The 16942-nt window shown below is 53.3% G+C and overlaps 1 protein-coding gene across 2 annotated transcripts; it reads left to right on the forward strand.

Moving 5' to 3' along the window:
* The first annotated feature begins 1193 nt into the window (after positions 1-1193).
* On the forward strand, positions 1194-15970 carry DVL3 (dishevelled segment polarity protein 3). Of its 2 annotated transcripts, XM_040251980.1 has the most exons (16): positions 1224-1549; positions 6908-6977; positions 7476-7597; positions 7716-7825; positions 8007-8142; positions 8319-8412; positions 8628-8697; positions 9308-9447; positions 9614-9690; positions 9799-9866; positions 10021-10170; positions 10767-10898; positions 11084-11251; positions 13850-14065; positions 14153-14563; positions 15409-15970. In XM_040251980.1, exons 1-16 carry the CDS (start codon positions 1389-1391, stop codon positions 15438-15440), a joined length of 2157 nt encoding a protein of 718 aa, XP_040107914.1. In that variant the 5' UTR covers positions 1224-1388; the 3' UTR covers positions 15441-15970. The 2 variants fall into 2 exon arrangements, with proteins under 2 accessions (XP_040107925.1, XP_040107914.1); XM_040251991.1 differs by lacking the exon at positions 15409-15970 and having other exon boundaries at positions 1194-1549; positions 14153-14708.
* The last annotated feature ends 972 nt before the right edge of the window (positions 15971-16942 follow it).

The raw sequence follows: 16942 nt of genomic DNA on the forward strand, positions 1-16942 counted from the left end.
TGGTCCCAGCCTACCTAACTGACACTCATCTACCACCATCATTGTAGTCACAATGACCTTCTTTTTGTTCTTCAAATTTGGCAAGTTTATTCTTGCCTTAGCCCTTATACTTGTCTGTCCCTCTGCCTAGAATGCTCTTCCTTCAAGACCAGACCTTCTTATAGCTGCTTCCTCACTAAATGGAAGAGGCCTTCTCTGACTTCCCATATTACTCTTTCCCCTGTTACTATCACATCACTCTGTTTTACTCTTTTTCATAGCATTTGTCACTCTGAACTTATTTATTTACAAGCCTGTATATTGCTACAGTCCATGGAGTTGCAAAAAGGTAGACACCACTGAGCGACTGAACACTGTGCCTCCTTCCAAATGAGTGAAGAGCCTAAGAACAGCCTTATCTGCCTTGTTTTGCTCTTTCATGTAGTATGCCTTGCACACAGTAGGCACTCAGTATTTATTAAACAAGTTACCTAAAGCTTAGGCATGAAGAGATCTGTTAGAAACTATTATACTTAGCCCTGGCTTGAGACTTCATGTCCCAGTCAGGCAGGCATCTTCATACTTAAGCTCATTCTGCATTCAGTCCATTTATTAAATCACTACTTCACACTTAGGTACTGAGGTTACAAGAAGGAATCAGAACTCGATCTTGTTCTGTCCTTAAGCAGTTTTCGGGTAGACTCAATGACAGCAGCTATGCTTCTCAGCAGACCCTAAAAGGCCAGGTCGATGAGGTCTCTATCCTCCAGAGATACTTGGTCAGAACCCCTTCTCTGGGAAGCAAAGCAACCCCTACATTAATGCCTCCCCAGCTGCAGAGGAGCAGCCGATCCCCTTGGGTCCAGAGCCAGGGCCGTGAGTCCGGGAACCCGGCCATCCTGGAGAGATCTATCCATCCAGCCCCTGGGGGCGTAGGCGACCGCCGCCACGCTCCCCCCAGGCCTGGGACCAGAGCGCAGGAGCCGAGCACCGCCTGGTGGGTGGGCGGGGTGTCCGCGGGTCCGGCGGAGAGCCAGGCCATCTGCCGCGAGGCCAGAGCGGCTCGGCGGCGGCCGGGGGCGGGGCCGCGCCGGGGCGGGGCGCGCCGGGGTCGGGGGCGGGGAGTGGACCGGGCCGTGGCCCAAAGCCGGGAGGGCCGAGGCCACCGGAAGAGTCGCCGTAGCCAGCCGAGCCGGGAGAGTGGGGAGCGGAAGCGGCGGCCGCGACCGCGGCAGGCGGCGCTGGGACCCGGGAGCGGCCGGAGAACAAGGGAGCTGGCGCCGCGGCCGGCCGCGGAGCTGGGCTGAGCCGCTGGGCCGCGCCGAGCGCCGCCGCCGCCGCCGCCCGAGAGGCCCGGCCCGGCCTCCCGAGCAGGCAGCGCGGGGGCCGCCGGGCCCGAGGCAGGAGCCATGGGCGAGACCAAGATCATCTACCACCTGGACGGGCAGGAGACGCCGTACCTGGTGAAGCTGCCCCTGCCCGCCGAGCGCGTCACCTTGGCGGACTTTAAGGGCGTTCTGCAACGACCCAGCTATAAGTTCTTCTTCAAGTCTATGGACGACGATTTCGGGTGAGGATGGCTCCGCCTCGCCTCCAGGGGACCCCGGCCACTCCGCTTCTAGGGGCCCACTCGACCAGTTCGGACGCCAGGGCGGCCCGCGGGGGCGACGCCTTGCAACGCTGGCTTCTAGCCCTACTCTGGATTCTAGGGGCCAGGCGGCCATTCGGCCCCCGTTGGCTTTTTCAGAGGCTGGACTTTCAGCCCCTCTAGGGGCTCCCCTTTCCCCTCTTGTTTGGGACCCTGGCCCCCTAGTTTAAAGGGGACGTTCAACTCCCTAAGAGCAGTTAGTTCCAGCTCAGTCAAGCTCCCTCACCTCCTCAGAAACCAGCGGCCCACACAGACAGACACACCCCCCATACCCATTCCAGAGCGCAGTCCCCAACCCTCCTGCCAACGGAGCCACCTTTCTAGCAGAGACTCGGAGTGTTTGGCACTCGGCCTTCGCCTTCTCCATCTTTTCAGCTCCACAACTCCGAGCCATATTTGGAATATGGAGCATCTAGGGGCTATGCTGTGGGACCTTGAATTGGCTGAGGGTTGCTCAGGCTGTACACTAAGGCCTGCAGCTCTGAGGTTTACTTAGCTGTCTCCCCTGTCCCCTGTGGGCCGTTGGGGATGTTGTCAGGGAGCAGGGCGCCTCCCCCCCCGAGGAGGAGTCCCCGCTAGCCCCGGTGCAGATTTCCTCGCAGACCGGGGGCCTCTTTCCTCCAGATGGTGGCCAAGGAGGAGACCTTGGAAAAGGCCTCAGAGCCTGAATGGGAGGGCTAGGAAGGGTCTCTTGGTGTTCATCCTCCCCTCCCTGGTGGAGTCTTCTTCCCCCAGCTGCTGGGCTTTGGACAGGCAGAGTTTGGAAGCAGTGACTTCCCCTTTAAGAGGGGATGGAATGTTGGAGCAGGAAGGTTCTGTAGCAGCTGGCCTGGGAGGGGGAGCCTGGCTGATCCCCTCATCCCCCTCCTCCAACTCCCAGGGGACTGGAGAGGGGGAGGCCCCCCACACTAGCCTGCCCCACAGTAACTGGGCACTGGGCCTGAAGGCCTGCGGGGAAGGCCTTCCTGGGCCCTATAGGCCTAAAGGCCACCTCTCCAGCCGTAGCCTGAGGCCTACAGTGCTCTTTAGATCTGAGTAAGGGGAGACATTCTTCTCCCTGGTGTTCATCACCCTGGCTTCTCTCCAAGGCCCTTAGCCCTCCTGGCTCTGGGATGCTAGCACCTTCTCTGTCTTCTGCCTGGCATGTTTTCGTGTCACCTTTCCCCCTGGAACTCAGGGTTTGATGATCCCATGAGCTCATATGTGTGAAAGTGCTTTATAAGGTGAGAAGTACTATGCAGCTTCTAACTGTTCTTGATTCTGTTGCTGTTCCTGCCTTGGGGTGGAGTACTCCTGGTGTAGTAATGATTGTCTGGCTTCAGTCCAGAGACAGACACCCTCGATTGGAAGATGGTGAAGAAGGATCTATCTGCAAGGGGTGGGAGTGGTGGGGGGACTTGGGGAGATGCCTTGGTCTGGTAAGGGAAGAGTGGAGTTAGAAGAGACCAAGATACTGCCTCAGGGTATAGGATAGGGGAAAATCAGCTGGAGTCCAGTGGGGCCAGCCTGGGGCCAAGTGCCTTAAGGGACTAGGTTAGGCCTGTGTCTCTACCCCCTATTCATCCCAGAATCCACTAGGCCGAGCGCCCCCACCTCCTAAACCTAGACCTCTGTGGGCCACCTCCCACTGTCCTCAGGCTGCTGTTAAGCCAGGCCTACCTGAAGTCATAGAGGGCCCCCATTACGTCTACTCACTGTTGACAATATCTTTGAGTCCACTGTCGGTCCACTCACTCTTAGTTTGATCCAATCAATAATATGGAACCACAGGTCTGATTTTCTATTTACATTTCTTTCTAAACTATGTTTAAAAATATTTAACTCTTGAGTTAAACATTCATTCAGATACTCCTGAAACCATCTTGCATTCATCAGTGGTACTTGAACTTGAACCATCTTTTGTAAAATATTAAAGTAGGCCATTTTAGCAGTGTTGAGAACAATGGTAAATGAAGTAGAGGAGATTGATCTTGTTTCTCCCCAGAAGGATTAATGATAAGGAGACCTGGTAGGGCTATCTTGTCACAGATAACTTAATAGCTGATGAATATATATATCTATATTTCATTTATTAAACTCTTTTTATGGTGCTTATAGTGTGCAGACACTGATCTAAATGACTTTCAAATCTTTACTGATTCAGATCCTCTTAACAGTCCTGTGGAACAGGTAGTAATATCTTCAGTTTATAGATGAGGAAACTAGAGCACAGAAAACTTAAGTAACTTCCTTATCCAAGGTCACACAGCTAATAAGCGGCAGAGCTTATTGGGAACCTGGCTCCAAAGTCAAGGCATTAATCACACACAACTGTAGGTATTATTATCACCATCACTTAACAAATACATCCTCTCTGAGGGAGATGCTGAGCCTTGGCAAGCTGCGGAGGTGACAGGGCTGCCCCCTATCCTAGCCCCATGGTAAGGGGTCAGGCAGGGCCCTGTGACCCCTGCTGACAGATGGGGAAGTGGGTCAGGGAAGGAAGGCTGCTGTCTCCTCCAGCTCTCCAGGCTCACTCACCAGGTTCTGGTGTGTAAGGTCTGAGGACTCCCAACCCCCATCTGGTCTCCAGAAATATTTGTCAAGCTCAGGGTAGGCCCGGTCCTCTTAACTTATTTGAGATATAGAAATAAACATTAAACATTTTCAGCACTGAGGAGATGGTGGATGGGAGAACAAGGTACTAAAGGGGCCGTGAGCTGTGGGAGGAACAGCACGGGCCGCTAAGTGTGCTGCTCCCGGTGCCACATCCCACACTGGCCTGGCTCTGGGCCTTCTACCTGGGGTGCTTCTCTTCCCTGATCTTCTCCAGGTCCAAATTCTTTCCTCTGGGTTGTACTTTTGAAAGTTATGGCACTTATTGCTGTTTATCCTTACACCTACCCTGGTCGTAGCCAGGAGCCTACACTCAGTAATACTCAGCAGATGTCTGTCCCGGAAACACATCTGCTGCCCTTACAGCTCCGATCGCTTCCACTTGCAGCATACTCACATGAACTGTGTGCATTGGTCAGTTCCTCCAAGAACAGGGCAGGTTCCAGGTCTGATGCTTCTTGAGCACCATGCAACGGTGAGCACAAAACTTAAAGCCCACTGGGCTCTCAGCAAAGGCTTTTTACTCGATTGAACAATGAGTGATAAGCAGATTTGTTTAGTCCCTGCCCTTAGAAACTTACACCTAGTTAGAAAGAGAGTATGGATCCTGCAAAAAATTGACAAAGTTAATAACTAGTTTTTAGTGTATGTCTGGCCTATGTCAGGCATTTACAAATCTCACTTACCATGATGAGAAAAGGCTTGGAAAAGTTAAGAAAATTCTCTAAGAGAGGAGGGCTAATAAGTGGCAGAATTGGAATTTGAACCCAGATTTGTCTGATTCCACTTGGTATGTATATGTATGTGAGTGTGTAAGTGCTGTGGAACCTTGAGCCATTCAGCTCCATGGTGGGAGGGGGAGGCCTGTCTGAAATCCCCCAAGGCTGCTGAAGATCAGCTGATCATTGTGAGTCAGCAGAGCCTTGGTGACCTGTCAGTGACCCCCAGAAAGAGAGGAAACATCTGTAGTGTGGAGCTGTGTGGTGGGGCCTCCAAGGGGAGGGGGTGGTGGGGACCCAACAGCAGTTTCCCACCACAGAGGTGCTAAGACCCTCTCCGAGAAGGTCGCAGTCCTTGCCCCATGGCCCACATACCTCCTTCCAATTTGAGCCCCAATTCCCATGGGGGCTACAAGCTTGGGGTCCCCTGTGGTCAGACTGGCTAGTGGGTCTGAGCTATGTCTATGTCTCTGTTTTCTAGTCTGTTCTGTCTCCAGGCTTTCTGTGGTGCGCCTACGCAGGATGATTTGAGCTGCTTTCCTGGGGTCGCTGTGGGGTTGAGGAGTCAGAGCTGAATGGGAGGGAGGAGGGTATGCTCAGCCTTTGAACTTGGCTGTGAGTCCAGGAATGTGAGCATCACTAGGAGCCAAGCACGTCTCTAGCTCTGGGCAGGAGCTGCTTTAAGAACATGGGAGGACTGGGCTTCCCAGCCTCCTTCCTGTCTTCCCTCTCTGCTTAGAGCTGCAGGCACATGTCTTCCTCTTGCCCTGGATCACAGCTTTCTAGTTCTGTGCTCCTGAGATGTCTGATGCAGTCTGGCAGGGGGTGGAGGGGAGCGGGGGGTCAAGCTTTTCTGTTCCCTTTCCTGGCCCCAAACTATAGTTATAATCTGACTTCTTGCCTCACTGATGCACCAGGCCAAACTGCACACCTGAGACTGTATGCTACCTGCCTCGCCTATACCCCGCATCACTGTCTCCCACACCCCCACCCTCCACACAGACCCACATCACCTCCATCACTGTATGGGAAATAATGTGAAATACCCTGGGAAGAATATAGGCTTTGGAGTCAGACGAGCTTAGAGTGGAATTCCAGCCCTGACATCCAGCTCTGTAACCTTGAACAAGTTTCTGATTCTATTTCCTTATTAATAAAATCAAGATCATATTGTCTATACAGTGAGGCTGATGTGAAGATTATACAGTCTAACTGTAGGGGGATAAGATGGTATAATAGGTAAGAATAAAGGCTTTGGAATCAGGCTGACCAGGATTCAAATTCTAGCTCTTCATTTATTAATTGTGTGACTGTAGGTGAATTTCTGAACCTGCTGAGCCTTGGCTTCCCCATCTGTATCTATTTTACAGCATTGCTGAGAATATTAAATGAAGGGATACCAGTAAACTGCTTAGCTTAGTGCTTGACCCATAGTACATGCTCAGTGAATGAAGGCAGTTGTTACCAGTGTCATAGTGGCAGTGGGGGACGTTTGGTAAATGCCTTCTCCCCTTCTCTCTCCTAATTTCCTTCAATTCCTCATCCACACCTCCCAGAAGAATGTCAGGATTCCCAACTGAGAAGAGGACAGTGATAAGGGTGTGTTTTTTCCTAGTTTAGGTTCAGAGGGAAAGATAAAATCTAGCACAGGAGAGCCATGTTGGGGGATGAGTACCACTCTTGAGATTCTAGGGGTGACTGCACTCACTGGGGACAGTGATTCATCAGGTGTAATTTGCAGTCACTCGATGGCCAGGAGAATGCCCCAGGAAGGCAGCTGGCCCGGGCATGGCTGGTGTCCTTCTGGTGATGATAAAGATCTGTTCCTAGGTCACCGCCCCCGCTCCCATTTGAACAGGCTTATGCTGGTGATTTGATTCCCAGTTCAGGGTAGAGGAGCCCCTGAGAGTTGGGGTTGTATTTCCCACCCCTGAAAGCTCACTCTAACAGCCTCCTTTCCCTGCAGAGTGGTGAAGGAGGAGATCTCGGACGACAATGCCAAGCTACCCTGCTTCAATGGCCGGGTGGTGTCCTGGGTAAGGAGCTCGCCTCAACCCTCTCTCCACCTGCATTCCTGCAGTGAGCTGGATGGAGGAAAGGCATTGCTGAGACCGTGGTTTGATTCTTCAGTGTCTGAATCTTCCTTGAGTTTTCTAACTGAACTCTGTCACTCCAGATCATGTTATAGCCTTGGTGAAAAGTGAGAGTGGTGGGAAGGGGGGAAAGGGACAGAAGTACACACTGGAGACAAAAAACGTCTCCTCTGTCCTTTGTGGCACTGGTCAGGTTTCCTTCTGTCACGTGCCAACCTCTACCTTGGACCTCTGACCCTTCTTCTCCGCCCCCATTCCATTTTGCCAGCCCATGCCTTTCAGCCTCCTCGTCGTCTCAGCTGGCCTTGCACAGTCCCGTCTCTTCTCCCCCCATGGCCCCTGCTTCATTCTCCCCAAGTCTTCATGCCCTGCCAGAAGCCAGCTAGCCCCTTTTCCATGGGGCCTCTGTGCCCCAGTACCCAAGCATCTTCTCCCCATCAGCTGGTGTCGGCTGAAGGCTCACACCCAGAACCAGCGCCCTTCTGTGCTGACAGCCCGGCAGAACTGCCACCACCCATGGAGCGCACAGGAGGCATCGGCGACTCCCGGCCCCCATCCTTCCAGTGAGTGTGACCGGAGGGTGGGGAGAGCCCCTGGGGGAGGGCTGCCTCAGCTCAGCTTGGCTGGGGGAGGGGGCCCCCAGCCTGTGCCCTCCCCCACTGAGTCCTCTCTTCCCTACAGCCCTCACGCTGGTGGGGGCAGCCAGGAGAACCTGGACAATGACACAGAGACAGACTCCTTGGTGTCTGCCCAGCGAGAGCGGCCACGCCGGAGGGATGGCCCAGAGCACAGTGCGTCCTCCCTGAACCCACCCCCAGCATCTCTCCCTGCCCCTTCCACCCAGCTACCCAACTCTCTGCCTTCCTTCCTGAGCTCTGGATAGGCCTGGCCCCAGTACAGCCCCTGGCTCGTCCTTCGTGCCTCCTCTCCTTCATCAAGCACTGTGAGCCCAGCTGCCTCCATCCCCTGCAGCAACCCGGCTGAATGGAACTGCCAAGGGGGAGCGGCGACGAGAGCCAGGGGGTTATGACAGCTCCTCCACCCTGATGAGCAGCGAGTTGGAGACCACCAGCTTCTTTGATTCAGATGAGGATGATTCCACCAGCAGGTGGGGCTTTGGTTTCCTGGGTACTGTGGGATAGGTGACCCGTAGGAGCCCTGACTCCTGAGGATGCTGGGCCTCTGGGTGGGATGTGGGCTTTGTGGTGGGGACCCGGGCCCTGCGATGCCTCTTATGGGATAGGGCTGGGCCAGCCTGGTGGGGAACGACTGTGGGCCCCACAGGTTCAGCAGCTCCACAGAGCAGAGCAGCGCCTCACGCCTGATGAGGAGACACAAGCGGCGGCGGCGGAAGCAGAAGGTTTCCCGGATTGAGCGGGTATGGGGCCAAGACGCTGGGGTGGGTGGAGCAGACGGAGCCCCCCTGCCCCCAGCAAGACGAGAGTTTGTGCTTCCTTCGATCCTTCCCCTTGGGTCAGGGTATAGCATTCTAGAGGGGCGGTGGTCCTGAAGGCTAGCCTTGAGGAAGAGCTCAGTGGGAGCAGTGAGTTCCTGCCACTCCTGCCTGCTGCTCAGGGCCTCTGTCTATTCCAGTCTTCATCCTTCAGCAGCATCACGGACTCCACCATGTCACTCAACATCATCACCGTCACTCTCAACATGGGTGAGTCTCGTGAAATGACACTTTCCAGCACCTGCTACCTGCCACACTGGGAGTGCAGAGAGACACACAATATGTTCCCTTCCCTCAAGGAGCTCTTTTTCTTAAGCATAAACTGCTACATACACTGATCCATTCAGTATCTCACGATCAGAGCTATGACAGAGATAAGCACTATGGAAGCAGAGAATGGCATCCAGGAAGGCTTCCTAAAGTGATTCTGATGCTTCCCCGCTTTCCGCTTTCCATCCCTTGCATTCTTGGTCTCTGATTTCTGCCCTAGGTGTTCTTCTTTAGGAGGTAGCAGGATGTAGTGAAAAGAGCCCCAACTTTGGAATTTAAATCTGAGTTTAAATCCTAACTCTGCCACTTCATGGCTTAGAAAAGTTACTCAAATTCTCTGCACCTCATTTGTCTGCTCTGTAAAACAGGATTGACCCCTACCTCATAGCCCACAAGGATTAAGTGAAAGTATGTTTGAGTATGCAGAATACAGTGCCTGATTCAAGTTCAATAAATGTTAGTTCTTGTCCCTTTCTTCCTTTTTTAATGAAGGGCTTAGAATCTGGGTAGGAACGTTGTTCCTGTCTCAAGTTCTTATTACTCCCTGTAGAAAAGTATAACTTCTTGGGCATCTCCATTGTGGGCCAAAGCAACGAGCGTGGTGATGGAGGCATCTACATCGGCTCCATCATGAAGGGTGGGGCCGTGGCTGCTGATGGACGCATTGAGCCAGGAGACATGCTGTTACAGGTACCATTGCCCACCTTGGGTGGTGGTATGGATGGAGACGGGGAAATGTCCGCGCTATCTGTATCCTGCTTCTTGGTATGGGGAAGACCCGCTAGCCCACCAAACTTAGCTTCCCTACCATCTCTCCAACACAGCTGCGTATTCCACTCCTGGTCCTTTTTCCCAGGTAAACGAGATCAACTTTGAGAACATGAGTAACGATGATGCGGTCCGAGTACTTCGGGAAATTGTACACAAACCAGGGTATGGATGGCACTGGGGAGGAGAGGGCAGGTATTTCTGGCTAACAGGGAAGGGGCTTGGTTTGGCCTCCACACATCCTGCCCTCACCAGGGACACCCTTGCTTTCAGGCCCATCACCTTGACTGTAGCCAAGTGCTGGGACCCAAGTCCACGTGGGTGCTTCACACTGCCCAGGAGTAAGTGGATGGGAGACTGGGCCCTAAAGCTGGTGCTTAGCATATGTGAGCCCGGTCTCTCCTTCCTTCTGTGTTACCCTGAACCTCACACCTACCCTACTGGGCCAGGCAGTGGGGAGGGCAGGTAGTCCCTGACTCCTCATCCTCCCCGCAGGTGAGCCCATCCGGCCCATTGACCCCGCGGCCTGGGTCTCCCACACCGCAGCCATGACCGGCACCTTCCCTGCCTACGGCATGAGCCCCTCCCTGAGCACCATCACCTCCACCAGCTCCTCCATCACCAGCTCCATCCCTGACACAGAGCGTGAGTGTCCAACCCTGACCCCTGGGTCCAGCACATAGGACCAGCTGGAAGGGACTGCTGAAGGCCCACCTGGAGACTCTTGCTTGAGCATCCGAGGGAGCTGGAGAGGAGAGTCGGTCTGTTCCAGCCACCTCACTCTGCAGTTTCCCTCAGTGGACACTGACCCTCACCAAACCGTTTGCTTCTGAACCTGTACTGAGCACCCAGTAAGCCTCAGTTTCCTCTTGTAAAATGGGACTGATGATACGCACTTTACCAGGCTTCTAGGGTTTAATGAGAGGATACAAGTAAAACATCAAGCACAGTGTGTGGCATAAAGTAAGCGCTCAGTAAATGACTGCCTTTCTATTATCACAGCATACATTATACACTGGGCTAAGCACCTTCATTTATATTATTTAATTCTCTCTTCAAATATCCTTGTAAAATAGATATTAAAGTCCCTATTTTTACAGAAGGGGAAACTGAGTGTCCCAAATGTTGGTAATTTTCCTGACATTGGTCCATGTTATTAAGCAGTAGAGCTGGAATGCAAACTCCTGTGTGCTTGACTCCATAGCCCCTTTCTGCCTCACCATTCTCCCTCCCACCCCCAGGCCTAGACGACTTCCACCTGTCCATCCACAGTGACATGGCTGCCATAGTAAAAGCCATGGCCTCCCCTGAATCCGGGCTAGAGGTCCGTGACCGAATGTGGCTCAAGATTACCATCCCCAACGCTTTCATCGGTGAGAGGGCCCCATGGTGGGATGAAGGATGGGGTGGAAAGTGGTGGGGCGGGGCAGGCCAGGACCCAAGAACTCCCTTGGGCCACCCCTTGGAGTTGGAATCAGCACCAGCCACATGGCTCCTGTGAGATCAGAAGAGCCCAGGTCTGGTGGGCCTCCCAATCAAGTGGCAGCCTTGCCCTCAGGCTCGGATGTGGTGGACTGGCTGTACCACAACGTGGAAGGCTTCACTGACCGGCGAGAGGCCCGCAAGTATGCCAGCAACCTGCTGAAAGCCGGCTTCATCCGCCACACTGTCAACAAGATCACCTTCTCCGAGCAGTGCTACTACATCTTCGGCGACCTCTGCGGCAGTACGTGCCTCCCCAGCCTCCTTGCCCCATCTCCTGGTTGAAAGTGGGAGTGGCCTGGGTGGATGTAGCAGCAGACTCTAGGGAACCCAGATTAGCGGGCAGCAGAGCTGGGGGAGCCTCAAGACCTGACAGTTCTGTGTGGTAGAGGCAGAGCCCAGACCAGTTCTTAGGCAGAGCCCAGACCAGTTCTTCTTCACTGCCCTGCCCAGCCCCCTTGAGGCTGGCGTTTTCTGAGTGCCTGCTCTGCCTGGCACCATGCTGGTTGTTTCTAAAGCATCATCTCACTCTCACTCAATCCTCACAACCTCCCTAAAGCCCTTGGGGAGATGATTCTGTTTTCACATAAGGAAACTGAGACTTACATAAGTTAAGTAGTCTACTCCAGGTTTCACAGCTGGAAGCAGAGAAGCAAGACCTTGAGTCTAGGTCTTTCTGGCTCCAGAGCCTTTGTTCTTCCCACCACATCAGGGCTGTCCTAGGTATACAGTGCTGCAGAAACATTGCCCCAACAAGGCCAGTCACAGTTCCTAGCCTCAGTTCCTGCTCACCCTCAGAGCAGATTCCACTAAGACAGGAACTGGAGCTGGCCTGAGGCCTCAAGTCCCCAGCCTCCTCAGACCCCTGGAGCTATGCCTCACACGGAAGCTGGAAAATCTGTGACAGGGCCAGCCTGTAGAGGACTCTGCAAGGTCCTCTGGGATCTGGTCCTGCAGGGGATCTGGACTTGATCGTGAGACAGTACAAAACTAGTGAGGATTCTTAAGCAGGAGAAGTCAGCAGGGAAGCCCCATTCTCCAGAGCCAGTAGACAGCCCTTGGAGAAGGGAGTCCTCAAAACAGGACAGTAAAGCTCAGGATTGGCAGCTGAAGCCCAGCCTCAGAAGCCAGTTCTGCCTCTGCTTCAGCTTAGGTTCAAGGGACTAGAAAGGCTGTTCTTGTGGAGCACAAGTCCCTGCATGGAGGGGAGTGTCCCTGGGCCTCAGCAGCTCCAGCATGGCCCCATGGAGGAGAAGTAATAGATGCATAAGGCTTTGGAATTAGTTCTGAGTTCAAATTTTAGCTCCACCCTTACTATGTGAACATGAGTAAGTGACATACCCTCTCAGTGCCTCAATTTCTTGATCTGTAAGATGGAGTTAATAGTAAAACCTATCTCACAGGTTTGTTTTGAGAATGATATAAGCTTAATGTATATAATGCTTTTAGCGCCATGTTTGGCCCACAGTAATTGCTCTAAAAGAAAAAGCTTACCCATTTATCATATATTTAATTGATTCTAAGAAGAACATTTTTTCACATTTCAATATCTGAAATTGGAGTGCATTTATAATCAGTGACTCCTTAGACTCAATCAAATATAATTATTATTATCATTATTTAGGAGAAGGCAGCCTTGGCCCCAGACATTCAGAGGCGCTTCTCAGGATAGGTGTGGTGTCCATCCCAAGGGCATTCTGGTCTTCTACCCATGGACCAAGTCACCAGAAGCCAAGCTCAGGGAGATGCTGGCAGAACAGGCCTTTCCTTTGTACTGGCCGAGGTCTCCTCAGCTGGGAATATTGCAAGCTCAAAGGGAAGAGCTGGGGACTTGGGTAGCCCAGGAGCACACAGTCACTGCCCATGGGATGACAGCCTAGTGGCTGAAGTAGTCACCAAGTCAGCTGCCTGCTTCCTACCACCACCACCACTCATGGAGCTTCTGGCCTTGACCATGGATGGTTTGGCTGGTAGACTTCATCGGCTGCCTCAGCTCCCTCTCCTGACTCCTCCTCCCATATAAGTTTGGGTCAGCTCCCTTAAGGGCTGGGATCAAAGGGCTCAGCCTGGATCCAACAACTGGCCCCTAGGGCAATTGCAGCTCTCTCAGAGCTCTGGAACCTGGTACAGATGGAGTGTGATTTTAGTCCTAAGTGAGTGAGGAGGGCAAAATTTCACCTAAATTTCCCCAAACTACTCCTTTCTTCTTACTAATGTCCTCATCTGGAAAGGTAAAGTTAGCAACTCTGAGCTTCTACAGTTTGGGTTGACCTCTTCTGGCTGGTCATTTAACCTCTCTGGACTTCACTGTCCTCATCTGGAAAAAAAAAAATGTGACTAAACATACCTTCCTCATAGGGTTGTGGTAACACTTGCATGAGATGAGGTACTTCGTATTGTGCCTGATGAAGGGCAGGTGTGCAACACCTGGTGGCTATCTGGTATTTCAGCCTCCCATACTCCCCTCCCTACCGTTTACCCTCTAAGCGAACTGAGGAGAAAATTGCCAAATAAGAATTTTGCCCCTTCTTCCAGCCCACTGAGGAAGCAGGAGAAACTGGGCATCTGACCATCTGAAGTGGTGACTTGGGACCTTCCAAGGGATGGTTTTCTCTGGGCCTGTCTCTGCAGGGTCTGCCTTCCTACCACCTCTGGAGGTTGGCAGAGGGGGTCTGAAGGAGTGAGCAATCTCTGTCCTATCCCTCTTCCCATTCTGGCAGCCACTGCTGTCGCTGTCTTCCCAAGCACATCCACCTGACCTAGGCTGGGGATCTCTCTGCTGACTAAGGGTGCTGAGGCATGGGACAGACCAGGCTCATGCGTCCTCGGCTTCCCTCCACAGACATGGCCAACCTCTCCCTCCACGATCACGACGGCTCCAGCGGCGCCTCCGACCAGGACACGCTGGCCCCTCTGCCGCACCCAGGGGCCGCCCCTTGGCCCATGGCTTTCCCTTACCAGTACCCGCCGCCCCCACACCCCTACAATCCGCACCCAGGCTTCCCGGAGCTGGGGTACAGCTATGGCGGGGGCAGCGCCAGCAGTCAGCACAGTGAAGGTAATGAGGAGAGGGCCCCGGGCGAGCCCCAGGCTTCCTTCGCAAGCTCTGAGTGTCTCCCACCCCGTCCCTGCCTGTCCCCTGCAGGCAGCCGGAGCAGTGGCTCCAATCGTAGTGGCAGCGACCGGCGGAAGGAGAAGGACCCTAAGGCCGGGGACTCGAAGTCGGGCGGCAGTGGCAGCGAATCGGACCACACGACCCGCAGCAGCCTGCGGGGGCCACGGGAGCGGGCGCCCAGCGAGCGCTCGGGTCCTGCCGCCAGCGAGCATAGCCACCGCAGCCACCACTCGCTGGCCAGCAGCCTGCGCAGCCATCACACGCACCCAAGCTACGGCCCCCCTGGGGTGCCCCCTCTTTACGGGCCCCCCATGTTGATGATGCCCCCACCGCCCGCGGCCATGGGGCCCCCGGGAGCCCCTCCGGGCCGCGACCTGGCCTCTGTGCCCCCCGAACTGACCGCCAGCAGACAGTCCTTCCGCATGGCCATGGGAAACCCCAGTGAGTTCTTTGTGGATGTGATGTGAGCAGGGCCCCTCCCCCACTACCATCCTACCCCGCCCCAGGCTGGCTGCGTTCCTCTCTCCGTCCGTTTTTTGTTATTTTATCTGGTACCTGAAAGGGAAATAAATGGAACTAAATCCAGGCGCGCTAACTGCTCGCTGGGTGCAGCGAGGGTGGGGTGCACCCACTGATCGGCAATGCAGCCCTTAACCTGCCACCGGCCCCAGCTTGTCCCTCTGCCACTAACTGCTGCGCAGGACTTCCCAGGATCGTTCATGTCCCTGGGACCCAAGTGGCTAGTGCTGCTCCTTACCCTCCCCCCACCCCACCCCCACATATTTCAAGAATTGACCCCAGAAGTGCCCTTGAAGACCTGCATACCCCTCATCCCTGCCTCCCCTCTCCCAGTTCCTTTTCAGCATTCATTTAGCGGTATTATCCCTCTATTAATCTTGCATGCATGCCAACTTCTTGACTTTTTCCCTTAATACTGACACCAAAAAAGACTTGCTTCATCTGCCCCTCCTGCTAACTGTCCCCACCTACTGCCTCAGCCCTGCACCCTAGAGCTGCAGTCCCCTCCAGTAACCATGCATACTAACCCTGCTTGCGCGCAACCTTAGCAGAAGCCCAGAGGGCCTCCTCAGTTGCTTGAGCTGGTAGCAGATCCCAGGGAACATCTCTGCTCTGCACCCAAACCTACACCCACCCCATGCCTGCCCCATGTGCTGATTCCTTCAGACCCCTAACCCTGCTAATCAGCAGGCTCATCTCACCTCTGGGCTGAAACTTTTCTTTTCTTTTCTTTTTTCCTCTCCCAATTTTTCCTGGGCCTGGAGCAGCCAAGAATTTCGGGCTGTTTGACTTTCTGTGAGTCCCCAGCGAGAGGAGGCCCAGCCTCTGAGGAGACCAGGAACCTTGCTTCAGCAGCCCCTCAGGGCTTTCCAAGGATATTCAGCCCCCATACCCACACTTCAACAAACATGTCAAGTCACTAGACTTCTGAGAATCACCCCAGCCTCTCACCCACCTATGAGAGCTTCTGTTCCCCTTTCCCCAGAGAGTTCTCTGCTCTCTCATTCCCTCTCTCCCTTTTTCTTCCTCTCTCTGTGTCTTGTCTGTGTGTCTGTCTGTCTGTCTGTCTGTCTCTCTCTCTCTCTCTCACACACACACACACACACACACACAGACACACGTGCCTATGCAAGTTCACTTAAGCCTCAGGGCTGGTCCCTGACCAGAGGGCTGGACCCTCTCTCCCAGTCCTCTCCCAGGTTGTGGGGCTGGTCCCCTGACTTTTCTCTCTTCATAGCCCTCACACCTCCCACACATGTGCCCATCATCTTCCTATCTGAATAAAGCCCATAAGCTGGACTCAGCACAAGATACCCCAGGCAACTAACAGATTGTTCTCATTCTGCCCCCCGCCCCCCACACCCTTCTGTGTTTTCACAGTCATCATGATAACTCAGAGCAAGGTTAGGCAGACGGACTTCTGGGATTTCAGATAGAGTACCAAGTTTTGTGGGGTGATTTTTTTTTCTTTAACCTTATTCTCCCATTTAAACAAATCACAACTTTCTCTGTGAGCCTCTTCTATAAATTCTGGCTCACCTAGGCTTCCATATTTTTAGACTTCCCTGGGGTGTCAAGAGTAAGATGAAGTCCTAAGCTCCCAAGTTTTGGTGTAAACCAGGGTAGGGGTATTTTGGCATTCATTCACTTAACACATATTCTTGGGGTGAGGGGGCAGGGTGGTGCATAAGGGCTGTATTAGAAGTGTAACTCAGTCTTGTCTTCCTTCTGGGAGCTCTAGGTTTGCTCCCAGCCCAGACCATGGTTGCCTCTAGCTACTACTATGGGGCTGCCTCCTGTACTTTTCTTCCTCCTCCGGTTCCGCTATCTCTGACTCTCTTGAGGATTCTTCCACTATTGCTCATGCCTTAAGGGTCCTTGTATTCCATCATTGGTCCACTTCTATTTCCTCTCTAATTACTCCCAAAATAGAATCATCCATCCTGATGTCAACTGCCATTGATATGCTGGTGATTCCCAAATATATATCTCCATCCCTAACTGCCCTTTATCTTTAGATCTGTATTTTTATCACCTGCTGGATATCTCCTTGGACATGTCCAGATAGACTCAACTCTTTCCCTCCATACCGCCAAGTATGTTCCTCCTGAATTCCAATCCTGGTTACATTCATCACTCTTCATAGGCTCACCAGCTAGAAACATTTATGGGCTTAAATTCCTTCCCATATTTTACTAGTCAGTATATCATATCCATTCCACTCCAAGTTTTCTTGAATTTGGCCCTTTCTCTCCCCTCTGCCTCTACTCTAGTTCACAGGAGCTTGGGATTTGGAGTCAG

Source organism: Oryx dammah, unplaced genomic scaffold (assembly GCF_014754425.2).
Source record: "Oryx dammah isolate SB20612 unplaced genomic scaffold, SCBI_Odam_1.1 HiC_scaffold_2, whole genome shotgun sequence".
Lineage (NCBI taxonomy): Eukaryota > Metazoa > Chordata > Mammalia > Artiodactyla > Bovidae > Oryx > Oryx dammah.